The sequence below is a fragment of the Tasmannia lanceolata genome, unplaced genomic scaffold (assembly GCF_043159265.1).
Source record: "Tasmannia lanceolata isolate RefF3 unplaced genomic scaffold, GAP_Taslan_0.1 ptg000006l, whole genome shotgun sequence".
Classification (NCBI taxonomy): domain Eukaryota; kingdom Viridiplantae; phylum Streptophyta; class Magnoliopsida; order Canellales; family Winteraceae; genus Tasmannia; species Tasmannia lanceolata.
In genome coordinates this window covers 50,434,285-50,450,474 of record NW_027518683.1, presented here as the reverse complement: position 1 = coordinate 50,450,474, position 16,190 = coordinate 50,434,285, and the positions used below count along the sequence as shown (strand labels likewise).

The 16,190-nt window shown below is 40.0% G+C and overlaps 1 protein-coding gene across 1 annotated transcript; it reads right to left on the bottom strand.

The window, feature by feature from the left end:
- Positions 1 to 1,633: 1,633 nt before the first annotated feature.
- On the bottom strand, positions 1,634 to 9,385 carry LOC143880490 (protein ALUMINUM SENSITIVE 3-like). The gene is made up of 3 exons (XM_077383537.1): positions 9,026 to 9,385; positions 2,427 to 2,672; positions 1,634 to 2,140 (listed from the first exon to the last, which is right to left on the bottom strand). Exons 1-3 carry the CDS (start codon positions 9,254 to 9,256, stop codon positions 1,826 to 1,828), a joined length of 792 nt encoding a protein of 263 aa, XP_077239652.1. The 5' UTR covers positions 9,257 to 9,385; the 3' UTR covers positions 1,634 to 1,825.
- Between the last annotated feature and the right edge of the window lie 6,805 nt (positions 9,386 to 16,190).

Genomic DNA, 16,190 nt, shown 5'->3' with positions numbered 1-16,190 from the left:
GGATACAAGAGAGATTTTTAAAAGGGAAATGATATATCCCCCACCCCCTTTTATCACCATGAACACCCCCTGTCAGTGTATCAATGACTAAAGAGAGGCCGTTGTACTTATGCCAGAAGAATTCAATGCCCCTGATTGCCACAAACACTGACAGGCGGTGTTCCTGGTGATCAAAGGGGCGGATATATCACTTCCCTTTTAAAACCTGAATTTCTCACATAAAATCCAAGAAACACCGTCAGGACAGCATAAACCCTCTTTTACACTGTTTTCAAACTAAAAACCTAGATTCTAAAATCCGCGTATCCAAACGGCCCCCAAGTGGTGTAAGAAAGACTAGGGAGGGTGGGAGAAAGAGATACTATCGAGGGCAAGTGTGAGAAGAGGATGAGAAGAAGAAAAAAGGAAAAGAAAAACTCAAAATCAAAACACCATTTGTTTTTTCCCCGGCTTTTTTAGGCGTTTCATAGTCTCTCCCCACTCAGGGTGATCTCAAGTCTCTTGACCTCCTGGCCCTCTCTCATCACTTGATAAACTGATGTTCCATGAAAAAAAAAATTCATGGTTGCCAAACCTGGCCTAAATGTTTAATCTGTAATGCATCAATATAAACTATTGTTTTAGAAACAAAAAACGAGAATGAACACGAGGAGTAGCTGTAGATCAATGAACACAAGGATTTAAGGAGTCAGTAGTCGTTAAGCCAGAGATTGCCCCATTTGGATGATATGCCACATGTGGGTTTCTAACGACTTTGGAATTCGAGGCTTATAGCATTGACAGTGGTTGGGTAGGGTCCAAAATTAAGATGAGGGATTTGCTAGGGACCAAAATCCCTTAAGATGAAGTAGTCAAAGTAGCAATTACCTATCACAAATTAAAATTAAGATGAATTTATCAAAGTACTGCAGCATCAGGAACACCCCCCAGGGCTGCCTGGCCCAGTTTGGATTTCTGGAATTTCCTTGAAATGTTTGGATGAGAATAAGTTTTCAAAATTTCAAAGGAAAAGAACAATTAAATCTAAAAACCGGCCATGTGTTCCGTGGAGCATATGAAGACCTTTTGCAATTAATTCTAAATGCAACTCATTATTTTATTAATGGCACTCCTTGCTAATTGGAAAAGTTTAGAGAAGTGTACATAAAGAGTGTCAGTATTGAAACAGGGGAGTGCAACAATGCCACTCCTTGCTTGTTTTGATAATACCACTATTTAAATCGGCCAGTGATGGCTTTCTGGGAATTGTAACAGCTAATTAGAGAAGTGTATACTGAAGAGATGAGTGCCATTATTAAAAGTGTGGGTACCATTTCCTTTTGATGGGAAGGATCTTCTCTAGAATAGAGTTAAGCAACTCAACAAGGTTTGTTTGTTTGTTTTTAATGACGTATTGCCCCGTCCACTAAAAGACAAATGAAGGGAGCTCAAATCCCCATAAAAGCAATAAATACACATTTAAAAGGGTCACATCAACGGTCATTTCAGTCCCCTTTTTATTTTCCAAAGGGAATCCTGTTTTCAAAGTGTTTTCCTCGCATTTTTTAAGAACACACCGAGCCCATCTATTTGTAACCATCACCTTGTGTGAGACATAGGAAGCTTCAAACAACAAAATTTCAAGCCTACAAGATATTCAAAAGTTGGACAACCATTGTAATTGAAATGTAATATCCAAATAACAGACTGTACAATGTTCCATAGAAAATAAGATAATTAATCTGTGCCATCAAAATTCAGCTCTTCCCATCTATTTATGAATTAGATTCTACCATACTTAAGCAAATGGTACAGAAAAGTTACCCAATCAATATGAGACAGTTGCCTATTCTGAACTGAAGACTTTGGTCTCCAATTGGTAAGCTTTGGTGAAGAAGGCGGGCCAACAGAGGTATGTCGATGTGATGCTACTGACGGTTGCAGCCCCAATCATCATGTTCATAACAACTATCTGCAACTGAATTGCTTCCAAAGGTGAAGCCCCTCCCATTATAAGTCCAGTCATCGCGCCGGGAAGAGAGATAAGGCCCACTGTCTTTGCATTGTCCAATACAGGAGAGAGTGCAATGGTCAGCGCCCTTTTTACCAGCTGAAGTGTTGCTTGCCGGGGAGTCGCACCAAGTGCCAGTGCTGTTTCCACCTACAAGTTCAAATAACAAAGATAGATCAATAATAATGCCTTGAAAAAACAAGAATTGATTGTTTTTTACTGTTTCAGTAGATAAAATAAGAGAAATGCGAGCGAGACCGAGAGTTAGATCGAGCAGGGACCGAACAAATGGGGGTTCTCGCCACAACATCACAAGTGATGCAAGCCAGCCCTTAGGTTTAGGAAAATCAAGAAAAAGTAGATTTTTTTTTTTTTTGCACATAGCACATTCCATAAAATAAACAGAATACGTATAATTCATTAGTTAGCAACAAACCAGGCTCTTTTGGGTTTTGATATCATCTCTGAGCCTTTTCATGGTAACCCCAGTTACGGTCATTGCGTTACCAACCATCATGCCTGCGACAGGAATAATGTAGCGTGGAGTGAAAGGGAAAACTCTGAGCAAGAGAAGTAAGAACATGGTCACTGAGGTTCCTGCCATAATGGATGCTCCAGCGACGTACTTCCCACGTGGAACATGTTTTGCACGTTGACCAGCCGTGTAACCAGCAACTGAAACCTGTAGAGAGAGGCCCAGAAAATGCAAACAATAAGGCAGCAGTTTTAGTTGCACCGAAACCTGTTTCTCTTTCAGAAAAAAAAGAAGATCAAGCCAACTGTCAATCGGTTTCCGAGATGGAAGAGTAGTTACTAGCCACAGCCATGTTCGTCTTTCTGATACCGTTAAAAGCCCTGTTTGTTGACAGGTACAAGATACCACACAGCTGTCTATATACACTTCTATCTTAAGAATAAACTACATTCAACTATCAGAAAAGGTTGAAAAACCTTTGAATGAATTGGCTTTTTAATGGCAATAAATTTATTAATAAAAAAAGGAGGCAAAACCTGGGAGAGTCAGCCTGGAAACAAACCAAAACAAGAAATAAGCTAAAACAAAGAAAGCCGAGGGGGGGGGGGGGGGTGGGGGGTGGGGGGAGGTTTGGGGGGAAAAAAGAATATCAAAAATCTCCAATCAGAGCCTATCAACAGTAGATTGGGCGAGCCGATCAGCTTCACTATTTGCCGAGCGCCACATTTAAAGAGTCGCCTTCCACTATAAGATTGTCAAGGTCTCTAAAATTCACCAAATGGACCCTATGTGGCAGAATAGCTTGCACTTTCGACTCATTCGAATCCTTTGACCATAATAGAGCCAGAATAGGCCTACTTAGTAATTCCTTTCTCATATCTAAGGAGGCCCCCCAAACCAACTGGGCCCGACTTCACCAAATTAGATCCTTCAAAATGCAGTTTAACTTGCCCAGCAGCAGGGGGAAACAACTTTGGAGGAGAACTATCCACCAACTTTGAATGACTTGGTTATTTGGCTATGCTTACGTCAGTAGTTGTATAACTATTTCTTCATACTAAAACCAGTTTATTGTATTTCTTCTCTATCAAAGCTGTTCATTGTTGTTGCTTATTTTGATTTTAAAATCTTTAGGGTGCCAACTTGGGCCTTGGCAAGTGAGCCTTGCCACTAGGTTGGCTATGATGAGGGATGCAGAATGAAAAGGGTTTGTTTGATTTAAGACTTTATCGCCTAGGTATCTAGATAAGATTTAGCGGTTCAATGGCACTCTTCAATTATGACCTTCATCAGCCAATTATGCCCCCTTTCATAGCACAATGTCCATCACAATCATCAACCTCCTCAAAGTCGCAACGGAAGTAAACCTTATTCATTTCACATGGCATAAAATCAAGACCAATAGATCACAATTGATAAAAAAAAACTGATAAAAGAACAAAGACTACACCTGCCTATAGAACAATAATAGATACATTCTCTGTTCATCTCTTGAGCCGTTTGGAATGACAAACTTTGGCATCCAGACCTGCTCTTAATTACTGATCACATGACCAGAGTCTCTACACTATCCAACCAGGCATAATCACTCAATGATCAGCACACAGTGCCCTCCAAAAGCCTACATCAGGACTTTTACACAACTGGATGTTGGTGTCCAAAGAGAATGCTGTGAGTTCCTCCCCCATCTGGATGCTGGTTTCCAAAGATAAAGCTGTGAGTTCCTCCCCCTCTTCCCAACCAAAAACTACTTTTGACGAAATTTCCTGAACATCGATGTAAATCACTCACCCAAATACACACAAAAAAGAAAAGAAAAAAAAGAGACGTTTGTGTCACCCACAACCCCTTTGCTTTTTTGCCTTTATGGATCTCCATCACAGGGATTCGGTACGAAGCACCTAGATCCGTCACATCACACTCAACAATTGATTGTTGATTATGTTGAATGAGTTAAGGTTAGAAATTAGAGTAATCATTTCTTCTATTCGAAGTCCCATACAATTATTCCTTAAGAAATAGTTTGATTGTTGAAGAATTAGCCATGTATTGACTTTCTAATTTTTTCGACAATTTGGGTTTGTTGAAAGTAATTTGTAATTTAGAAAAATTCTAGAAAGTTGTAGAAATGGAGTTCTCAAGACATATCTAGAAATAGGGAGAAGGAAAAGTCGGTAGAGAGAACTTTGTTGAAGTCTCTAGAATGTGGAAGTAAACTCACCTATAAATAGGTGAATGTAGCCCTTAGATTGCATCTTGTAGAGAGAAATCCAAAGCAAGCTTTACTGAGAAACTCTCTTCTTCTCCAACACTCTTATTCCATCTTCAATAATATTAATACCAATGGCATTGTAGATTACCTCATCTACGAGATATAGTCAGATAGTGCTCACCGCCTTCATTTCGAGCTCCTCCCACTTGCATCTTTCATTGTTGCCGTCTTCTTGCATTTTTTTCCAACGATACCTTCCAGAATCCATGTTGAACCAACAAGTTTTGAACTCTTTGCTGTAATAGGAAATTTTTTTTGTTGTTGTCAAATAATTCAACCTCAGACTTCATGTTTGAGCCTTTTGCAGCCATCTCGAATTACCCTACACATTTTAGGAAATAAAGCAATGTGACGCTCTCATCGTGTCAGCTACACATTCAACAAGAATCCAATGTCTCTTTCTCGAACTTCGTCGTTCCTCCCCGATTTGATTGGTCTAACCTAGGTTCAACCACGGCTTTGATTCCACGTTGTAGAAATCCATGTTCAACGAGAATCCAATGTGTCTTTCTCGAATTTAGTCGTTCTTCCCCGATTGATCAGCCTAACCTAGGTTCAACCACAGCTTTGATACCACTTTGGAGAAATCCAATTGGCGAAATCCGATCAAAACCAAAATTCAACACAATATAAAATAACCACACATTAATTGCAAAATGGCAACACCCAAAGAGCACACACAAAGCATGTGGTCCGACACAAAGGCCTACGTCCATGGGCGAGATCACAATCTTCCACTATGAGACAGCAATAATACGAGAATTAAAAAGGGGTTAACCCAAAACCCAAAAACAGTAACCCTTTCCCTTCTCTCCCTACCAAGACTATATACTTCCCCTTTGCCGGAGAAATACCCACGCTCGCCCCTTCTCACAACAAGACAAAACCAAGAGAAAACCCACCTTTCATTTGCCTCGTCCAACAAAGAAAACTATCTCCCTTTCTTTCTGTTCTCTCTTTCCCCACAAGAGAACAATCATCTTTACTCCTTTCACACAAGAGTTCTCTTTACCTCTCATGTACTATTTTTGGTTTTTTGGTTTTATCTAAAAACAGCAAAGTTAATCCTAGTTAAACTATCAGACTTTAAGAGAGGCATGAGAAACAAGACAAACCTAACAAACATCGAACGTAAAGCTGATAGAACAACTGAACATTGCAAAGATAAACCTGTAGCACATGAGTTCAATCAAGAATATCGTCTAGAGTCTCTACTACAAACTATTCAAGACAAAATTTTGAATGACAACTTCTACACATAAATGTAATTGATGGTCATTAGCTTCTGACTGTTACGGATACAGAATAAAGCAACCGAATGTGAAAACACTCCTTACGTATCATTTCCACTAGGGACTGGAAGTCGTGCAACCATGAAACGGAAGTTTCACGGATTAAGTTTGAAAATATGGCTTTCCTATCCTGTAAAAAGGCTTTTCCCTTTTAGGGATAGGGCATGGCCAAAAATAGTCATGCAATGTGAAGATGATCTCTAGGCTGACATGAGTATTTATGCAAAGCAGGGTTCCCTATGGATCCAAACCGTTTCCAAATTTCATAAGTTTTCCGGAAAACTACGTTGGAACACAGTTGATTGAAATTGGACAATTAAGTTCGCCCAGTTGATGTGATTCTGATACCTTGGTCCACCAACACTGGGACTCACCATATGGACTTTTGCCAGTTGAATGTATACACTTACCATCTTCATTTTTAACCGTCCGTTTGAAGGTCGTCAATGATAGCTGGATATGTGCGATTTTTTGTATCATAGCCCATCAGCAACATGTCCCATAAGATGGACAGACTAAGTTTACTGCTTACGGACCAGAAACAATCTCAAGACCCATTTTTTCTCATGATTATTATTTTCATTTTCTCTATTTTTACTTGGTGGATAAGTTGTTTTAGTAATTTTGCTATTGATCCTATCCTATTTTAGGCGTGTATTCCTCCTCTACGAGTAAAACCCGAAACATAAAAATGCAAAATTTTCATGTTCAACCACAAAACATTAGAAACCCCAATACCCAATTTCCAAAAGGATAAATCACAACATCAAAACAGAGACTGAGATGAAAGAAAAACAAATCATAAACAAGTAAGCGAACAAAATCCATATGATGTTCTTCTAAATGAAAAAAAAGAGACAAGAACCCAATCACAGAGAGCTGAATAACAGATCTAGCTATCGAATAAATCATTCTCTTTCATAGCTCAAGTTTTGAACAAAAGACAGAACCACCACCATCAAAGCCACCATTGTATTAGTGATCGGTTTTAGCATAGCCCATCAAGAAATTGACCTAAAAGGGATCCATGGCTGGAGAAGCATAAGAAACTGAAAAAAAATAAAAATAAATAAATAAATAATATATATATATATATATATATATATATATATATATATATATAGAGAGAGAGAGAGAGAGAGAGAGAGAGAGAGAGAGAGAGAGAATAAAAATCTAATGAGGGTGTTATTTCCAGAGGGTAGGCATCCAAGGTAGGTTTTCGTTCCCCAACACTCGAGTTATGATTCTAATGAAGGTGATGAGGTGAGACATGAGAGTAGTCCCTTCAAGTTCCATACAATTGATTCTAAAGAAATAATTTGTTTGTCAAAGATTTAGCCATGTATTAGACTTTCTAATTTCTTCCACAATTCAAGTGTGGTATTAGTACCAAGGACATTGGACATTATATGATCTGTGAGAATAGTCAGATAGCGCTTACCACCTTCATTTTGAGCTCCTCCGACTCCTCATCTTTCGCTAGTGTCGGCTTCTTTCTTTTTGCAAAAAATACCTCATAAAATCCATGTTGAATCGACAAGTTTTGAACTCTTTTTTTGTCATAGGTTAAAATTGTTATTGTCGTCAAATTGTTCAACCTCAAACTTCGCATGTGCAGCACTCTCGTCATGAAAGCTCCATCTTCAATGAGAATCCGTTGTCCTTGTTCCTGATCTCCGCCAATTTTATTGATCCAGCCTAGACTCAACCATGGCTCTTATACTACTTTGTAGAAATCCAAAGGGCAAAATCCGATAAAAAACACAAATCAAGACAAAATAAAATAACCACACAATAATCGCAAAAAGGCCACACAGAGCATGAACATGAGTTGCATGGTTAGGCACAAAGGCCCACGCCCATGGGCAAGCGCGAGATCACGATTTCCACTTTGAGAAAGCATCAACACATGGATTGCAATGGGATTAACTCAAAACCCACAAACCATAACTCTTTTTCCTTCTCTCTCAAACAAAACCGTATACTTCTCTTTTGCAAAAGAGATAGCCCATTCGCCCCTTCTTCTCACAACAGGAGAAAACCAAGGAAAACCTTCATTTCTTTCTTCTAGTCAAATAAAGAAAACTATCTCCCTTCTTTCTTTCCTCTGTTTTTCCCACAAGAGAAAAATCATCCTTAATCATTTAACACGAGTTCTCTCTACTTCTCACATCCTATGCTTGGGCTTTGGCTTTTATCAAAAAATTACCAACGTCAATCCTAGTTAAACCATGAGACTCCAAGAGAGACATGGGAAACAAGACAAACCTAACAAACATTGAATGTAAAGTTAATGGAACAATTGAACATTACAAAGATAAAATTGTAGCAGGTGAGTTCAATAAGGAATATGGTCTACAGTCTCCACTCCAAACTATTCAACAACAAAAAATTAGAATGACAATTTCTACACATACTTATAATTGATGGTCATTGGCTTCTGACTGTTGAAGTAGCCGAATGTGAGAAATATAGATTTGTTGCGGTGACTCAAAATTACAAGGCTTGAATGCAATAGCCACGGAACGTGAGGATGATCTTTAGGCTGATTTGTTTGAGTATTTAGGCAAAACCAAGGCACCCTATGGACCCAAACACTTTCGAGGGTTCATAAGTTATCCTGAAAACTCAGTTGGAATACAATCAGTTGAAATCTGACAATTAAGGCCCTGTTCATTTTGGATTTTGATAACCGATTTTGAGTCGAAGATTGGTTATAGGACTCAAAATTACATTAATTTTCAGTCCAATAATTAGTTTTTGATTCAAAATTGGTTCTCAACAGGCCAATTTTGGACTCATGATAATTATTTTCATTTTCTCTATTATTTTTCTTCAAGCACAGATTCCTTCTCTACAAGCAAAACCCACAACATAAAATTCAAAAAAATTCATTTCCAACCAAAAACCATTAAAAACACAAATACCCAATTTCCAAAAAAATCAATCAATCAATCAAAACATCAAAAGAGAGTGAGGGGGAAGAAAAAACGAACCATAAACAAGTAAGCGAGCAAAATCCATCCAATATTCTTCTGAGTGAAAATAAACTGAAGAACAAATCCAATCACAGAGAGCTGAAGAAAAGCCCTAAGTATTGAAATAACCATCTCCTTTTCCAAACCCAAATTTTGAACAAAAGACAAAACCACAGCCATTAAAACCACTGCTGTTGCAGCAATGGGTTTCAACATTCCCTTTAAGAAATCAACCCAAAAAGGATCCATGGCTAGAGAAGCAAAAAGAGATTGTGAGAGGGAAAAAAAAACAAAGATAAAATTCTAATGAGAGGGTGATTTTAATTTATAGTTTTGGTTATGGTGGTGGTAACGGCCTCCCCCAGAGAGAGAGAGAGAGAGAGAGAGAGAGAGAGAGAGTAGGCATTTGGGGGAGGTTTTTGTTCTACCTTTTTTTGTACAGGGGGTGCATGTGGGATGAGATTGGGCGAAAAGGACAAGGAAAAAGAAATGAAGAATAAGACAGAAGGAGAAAAGGACAAGGGGGTGAGAATTGTGTACGGAAATCCGGAAAGATTCTGTGATACACATGGATTTGTTTGGCTGCTGTGGAAATAAAATATTGTGGGGGAAATGATGTGGTTGACATGGAAACTGAAATTCATATGCTATCAATGTTTATTTATAGGTACCTTCTAAACCGCTTCTCATTTTCATTTTTAGAGTAATATTTTAGGTGAAAGGGAAAAGATAGCACAAACATGTTCTGTTATTTAAGCTAATGCTTAGTGACTTCTAAACCCCCCTTTCTCATTTTCATTTTTCAAATCATGTTTTAGGGAAAGGATATTGTTATTTATGCTAATGCTTCTGGTCTTCTTTAGTATTTAAAGAGCTGTCAAAAGGTCATTGCATTTCCCAGTAAGCTCTTTGGCTCAAAGTCATTGGTTTGCTCTCAATTGACACGAGTTCGAATCCCCCCCTCACCCGATGCGCATCCCCGGTCATTGCATTTTTCAAGTCACGTGCGCCCCCAAAAATACAGTGAGCCCCACATTATTTGGATGATTGAAATGTTCATTTAACGTAGATATGGTGCGCCCAAATAATCTTTATCTATAGGACAAATCTCGGGTCAAACCTTACTCCACTCTAGTAGCTGCGGATGCTCTGATCCTAACCATCCGATCCATGGGCGTTTCAAATTAAGCAATCCAAAATCAAACTTATTGCCCTTGGCCCTACTCTCATGAAGAAATTAACCCAAAAGGGATCCATGGTTTGAGAAGCAAAAGTGAGACTGAAAATTAAAAGAAAAACACGAATAAAATTCTAATGTGGGAGGTGATTTCTGGTTTTGGTGAGTTTGGTAACGGCCTCACCCGGAGAGAGAAGGCTTTGGGGGAGGTTTTTGTTTTACATCTCTCTCTCTCTCTCTCTCTCTCTCATAGTGAGTGGTCATGTGGGGAGAAAAACGAAAAGAAATGCAGAATAAGACAGAGAGTGAAAGGACCAGGGTGGGGTAGAAAATGTGGGAAAATGACGTGGCTGACTGGGGAAAGAAAAATCCTGCCAACAAAATGTACATGGTTGATGATATTTATTATCATCGGGTGTTGTCTTCTAGAGAAATGGTTGATACGGCCCACTCCATAGGATGATCCAAACCGTCCATTTGCTGGACCATAACGTAAATAGGTTTTGCTCCAAAAATCATTCCCATTGGATGATCCTAACCCTCCAAGCTATAGAGGGGCGGCACATTATGGAAACTTCAATAGATCGGAAGGTTAGGATCATCCTACGGAGGTGAACTTGTGGCCCAACAAATGGACAGTTTGGATCATCCTATGGAGTGGACCGTACCGTACTTTTTGAAAAAAATACGGGTTTGCACGGTCACCCATCATATAATTTCTCTATTATTATCTAAGCTATGTGTTAAAATGGTGTAACCCCTATTGTCCAATATATTTCAAAAGTACTGTACGGCTTACACCATATATGATGATCCAAACCATCCATTTGATTGGCCACAATGTAAAGTGGTGAATGGTTGTGCCAATATAAATCATTTCCATTCGATGATCCTAGCCCTCCAATATATAAAGGAATTATACCAAGGGCGGTATATAAAAAATCATTTCCAAACTGTCCATTTGATGGGCTGCTGTTGATCAAATATCAAGGGTGGTATAGCATATAATTTCTCTTAAAATGGGCACCGTATATATTCTGACTTGGGCACTGATATCCCCCCTGCTGGCTATTTTCACCCCTCTTGACGGCCCACTAACTATAAAGCATATTTCGGGTAGTGATATTTACGCCCCTTTTGATCACCACGGACACCAGTGTCAGTGTATCAATGACAAAAGGGTGGCTAATGTACTTGATGTCAGAAAATTCTGGTTGATTTGATTGCAACGTACACTGGCGCTGGGTGTCCCTGGTGATCAAAAGGGGCATACACATCATTTTCTCATATTTCCTATCTACTTTTTACCGTCTAAGTAGTCACTCCCTTTTTCTCTCTCCTTTTAGGATAAAATCACCCCCCTCTACTCTACAGCCATACAACACTACATCAAGCAAGGTAGGCCCCCACTATAGGATGATCCAAACCATCCATTCGATAGCCCTCAACGTAAATAGGTTTCACCCCAAAATATGAATTCCAAGGGGTGATCCTAGCCCTCGGATCTAAAGAGAAACTGCAAGTTATGGAAACCTCTATAGATTGGAGGGTTGCGATCATCCCATGCAAATGATTTTTGCAGCACAACCTATTTACATTGTGGCCCAACAGAGAATGAACACATGCTGAGGAAAACAGAAAGGGCAGTGATATTCCCCCCTACCCCCACTTTACAGCCGGTCTCCTACCATGAACGGTTGGTGGGCAAAACAATTAATTTGTTTAAATCTTTGAGCAACGTAGGCCCCACCCATGTTTTTCAAAATGAACCATACGGCCAACACCATAGGATGATCCAAACCTTCCATTTGATGGGCTACAACGTAAATAGGTTTTATCCTAAAAAAATCATTTCCACAGGATGATCGCAACCCTCCGATCTAAAGAGAAACTGCATATTATGGAAACCTTATAGATCGGAGGGTTGGGATCATCCTCTTAAAATGATTTTGGGGGCACGACCTATTTACGTTGCGGCCCATCAAATGGACGGCTTGGATCACCCCATTGTGTGGACCGTACACTTCATTTTGAAAATATAAGTGGGGCCTATAATGGGGCCTTAATTTTATTGTACGACCTGAACCATAGGATGATCCAAACCATCCATTTGATGGGCCACAACGTAAATAGGTTGTGCCCCAAAAATCATTTCCATGGGATGATCGCAACCCTCCAATCTACGGAGGTTTCTATAACTTGCAGTTTCTCTTTAGATCAGAGTGCTAGGATCATCCTTTGGAAATGATATTTTTGGGTGCAACCTATTTACGTTGTGGGCCATCGAATGGATGGTTTGGATCACCCTATGGTGGGGCCTACCTTGCTCACAGATTAAAACAAATTAATTGGGCCTACGAACCGTTCATGCATGTTGAAGAGAGAGACCGGATTGGGTAGTGTCACCGGTAAAAAGTAGATAGGAAACGTGATTTATGGTTACGCCTCACTTTTCCCGTTAGTGAGCCGTAGGGGGGAATAGCCTCCAGGGGGAATAGCAGCGCCCAAAAATACTTTTCTACATGTGATTGCTAGGGTCCATCGCAGAAGGCATTTCGCGGCCCTTTCTACATATATGACAAACTGATAATGTGGCAGAGCATATTAAAAAAAGGGAAATGATTTCAGCACAACTATGTTTTGATACATGCGCTCATGTATCTTGTCTTCTAGCATTTAATTGTCAGGTAAGTGCTTTTTGGGGACAGTAAAAACCCTTTTACGGCTCTTTAAATATAAAAGACAAGAAACATGAGCGTCTTGTATCAAAAGATGTCTGTGTTGAAATCATTTCCCTAAACAAATAGGGATTTTGTTACGAACCCTTTGTAACGTGATTAATCTTCTTAGAGGGAAAATTAGCCTCTTGATCCACTTCGAGGGAAGGATCAGTCCTCCTTTGTGCAAAAAAGACATAATTCTAAGATATTTCTTCATTAAATTATAGAAAAGCAAATTAGTGTTTTATTACATAGAAAGATCTAGAAAGATCTTATGATAACAATGGAAATAACTAAATAAAGACTAATCTAATCTTGGCTAGTAGCCGAATCAAGTCTAGTTCCTTAATCCACGCTACTTGCCTAATCTACCGTACAAGCAATCAAATAAACAAATCTTTAAATCCAACTAATTTATTCTACTATTGTGGGACCCATCTAGGCATGTAACAGATTTGCTAGCGTCCGTCACAAAAGGCATTTTGTGGATGGTTTGTTGCATCTTACAGCAGCCACACATGCTCACTTTTCAGCAGATTTTGTCTTCACTCACGAGGTGGTTGCTGTCAGATGCAACAGACCATCCGCGAAATGCCTTTCGCGATGGACGCTAGCAAATCCCTAAAAAATATGGACAATACCAAATTACCAAGACAACACACCCAAATACTCAAAATCTCTCACAAGATCTTCGCCAATCTCTTACCAATGTATCAACTCACTGCAAAATCCCAAGCAAACCCACTTCCTAATCATAAAAACAGGCCTTTGCCTTTCTCAAGACAATTTCATAGCTTGGTCCCCTCGTGAAGTGCTATCCTGATTCCAGTGGGACCTAGTTGCTCAAAGTGATCGAACGATCCTTACTATCTAATTAAATTGACTGTTGCCAATTTCATGCTGAGTCGTTTCACTAGTAATCCTGGCCATAAGCACTGCGATGCCCTTATGAGGCTGATGAGATACCTTAAAGGTACTCAATGTTATGCTCTATGTTATAATGGCCATCCTCCTATCGTGGAAGGATATTCTGATGCATCATGGGGTTCAGAATTATGAGACAAATAAATCTACTAGTGGTTATGTATTTACACTGGGTGGAGCTTCTGTTGCATGGAAGTCAAAGAGACAGACTTGTACTGCTCTGTCATCTATGGAATCAGAATTTTTTGCTCTAGCTTCTGCAAGCGATGAAGCAGAGTGAATAAGGAATCTGATCGTGGACATGCCATTGACCCGTTTAAAGATTAATCCTTAAGTTTGTTCTGTGATAATCAAGCTACAATTACGATCGTGAAAAACTCACTCTTTAATGGTAAGAGAGGACATGGCAGGTTGAAACATGCTGAAATGGAGCTCGATGCAGCATCAAGGGCATAACATTATCCTATCAAGGTGATCTCAACAGAATTTGGCTGGACTTGTTCTCAAAAGAGTGGTTAATTGTGGGCAGTGATACCCGCCCCTGATGGATATTTTTCCCCTTTGACAGAAATCGTTAACTTTTAAGCCTTCTGGAGTTAGTGGTGGCTCCTCCACCCTTTGTATATCCTAACTAGGGTTGCAACTCGGGTCAGGCGGGTCGGGTTTTCTAAAACCCTACCCTACCCGAGAAACTATCTCGGGTCGGCCTTTTTTTTTTGAAAACCCGGGATTCTTAAACCCGGCCCTACCCGAGGTACTTTCTCGGGTCAGGTCGGGCCGGGTTTTTTCCCACCATCGCCCTTTTTTCCCATGGCAATGCAAATATCAGTAGCCTATATAAATTTGGAAGTAAAACCAAGAGATTTTACATGCTACATGGCGGTGTATTTAAGCACAACAAAATAGAATCGGCCCACCTATGTGAATGATCTAAACCATTGATTTGCTGCCCTGGCGCACCTTATATGGACCATCATTCAAAAAATCTTCCCCTTTGCCCTGGCGCACCTTATATGGACCATCATTCAAAAAATCTTCCCCTTTGACTGGGCCCACCTTATTGGAGGACTCTAACCCTTTGATATATTATAGGTAAAATGAGTAGTTCAAAAAGATCAAAAAATGACAAGCCTCCACAAACCAAAGCCTAAGATTAATTGTCATATAATAAAGATGGTTTTGGAGGGCATGACCTATAAAGGACAGGGGCCAACAAATGAATGATTTAAAGGTCATGCCCTTGTAGGACATAAATCTATTTCCGTAAACGGAACTCTTTTTTTATGACAAAAAATACCCCTATTTAAAGGTTTAATTTTCAAATTAATACCACCGTTGCTAAACCTATGACAGGTGACTTGACCCGTCCTCGTAGGGGGGTATGTTGGTACTTTTAGTGGAACAAGAAACTATTTGGCCGAATTGGTCCTCTTTAACGGCTTTTTGTCCACGTGTCCCACCAATCGTCATTTTTTAAGGAAAACGGAACTCTCATTAAGATACTTACATGTGTACGGAAGATTTTACTCCACGTGTCGCATGGTATTATAAAGTTAGCGGTTTCTTCGTAAGAAAGGAAGATATTTTCACTACTCCACTTAGTTACATTAGCACGTGGCGTAACTGCATGACCTCCCTTAACACGTGCGCCCCCCCCCCCCCGATTGTAAAAGACTAAAATACCGTTAATAACGCAAAATTTAAGTATATGCACTGCGGGTAAGAATTCAGGTCGGGCTTTTCACATTTAAAACCGGCCCGACCCAAGAATCAACCGGGTTTTGGAATGTGAAACCCGGCCCTACCCTTTGCCTGAGATCTATAAACCCGGCCCTGCCCTTTTTCGTGTCGGGTTGACGCGGGCCGGGTAAAACCCAGCCCAAGTTGCAACCCTAATCCTAACGGTATCTCTTCGGGGGGGGGGGGGGGGGGGGGGGGGGGGGGGGGGGGCAAAATATCACTGCCCTTAATTGTTAGGTTAAAGACAAATTTTTGGTCCCACAAGGGGCACCGTAGGAAATACATATGAAATCAAGACCGTTGATCTTGTAAACAAGGCAACCCAGGAATACAAAAATCAACGGTTTAGCTTTTCTTTGAAGAACCCTAAACATGAAGGTCCTAAGATCATCCGATCAAGGCTTGTTAATGGCATTTGGCCGTACTTATAATTGCCGATCAAATCAGCAGATCTCAGCCAAATGCTGTTCAGAACACCTTAATTGGATGATCCTACGTACTTGATCCATCAAGCCTTTTCCATTCGGCATGGGACCAACACCATGTGGACCACCTCTGCAAGGGTTTTCCAATATTCAGAGAAGGGAAATGATACATTCACCCCCTGTCCTCCTCGGGCCAG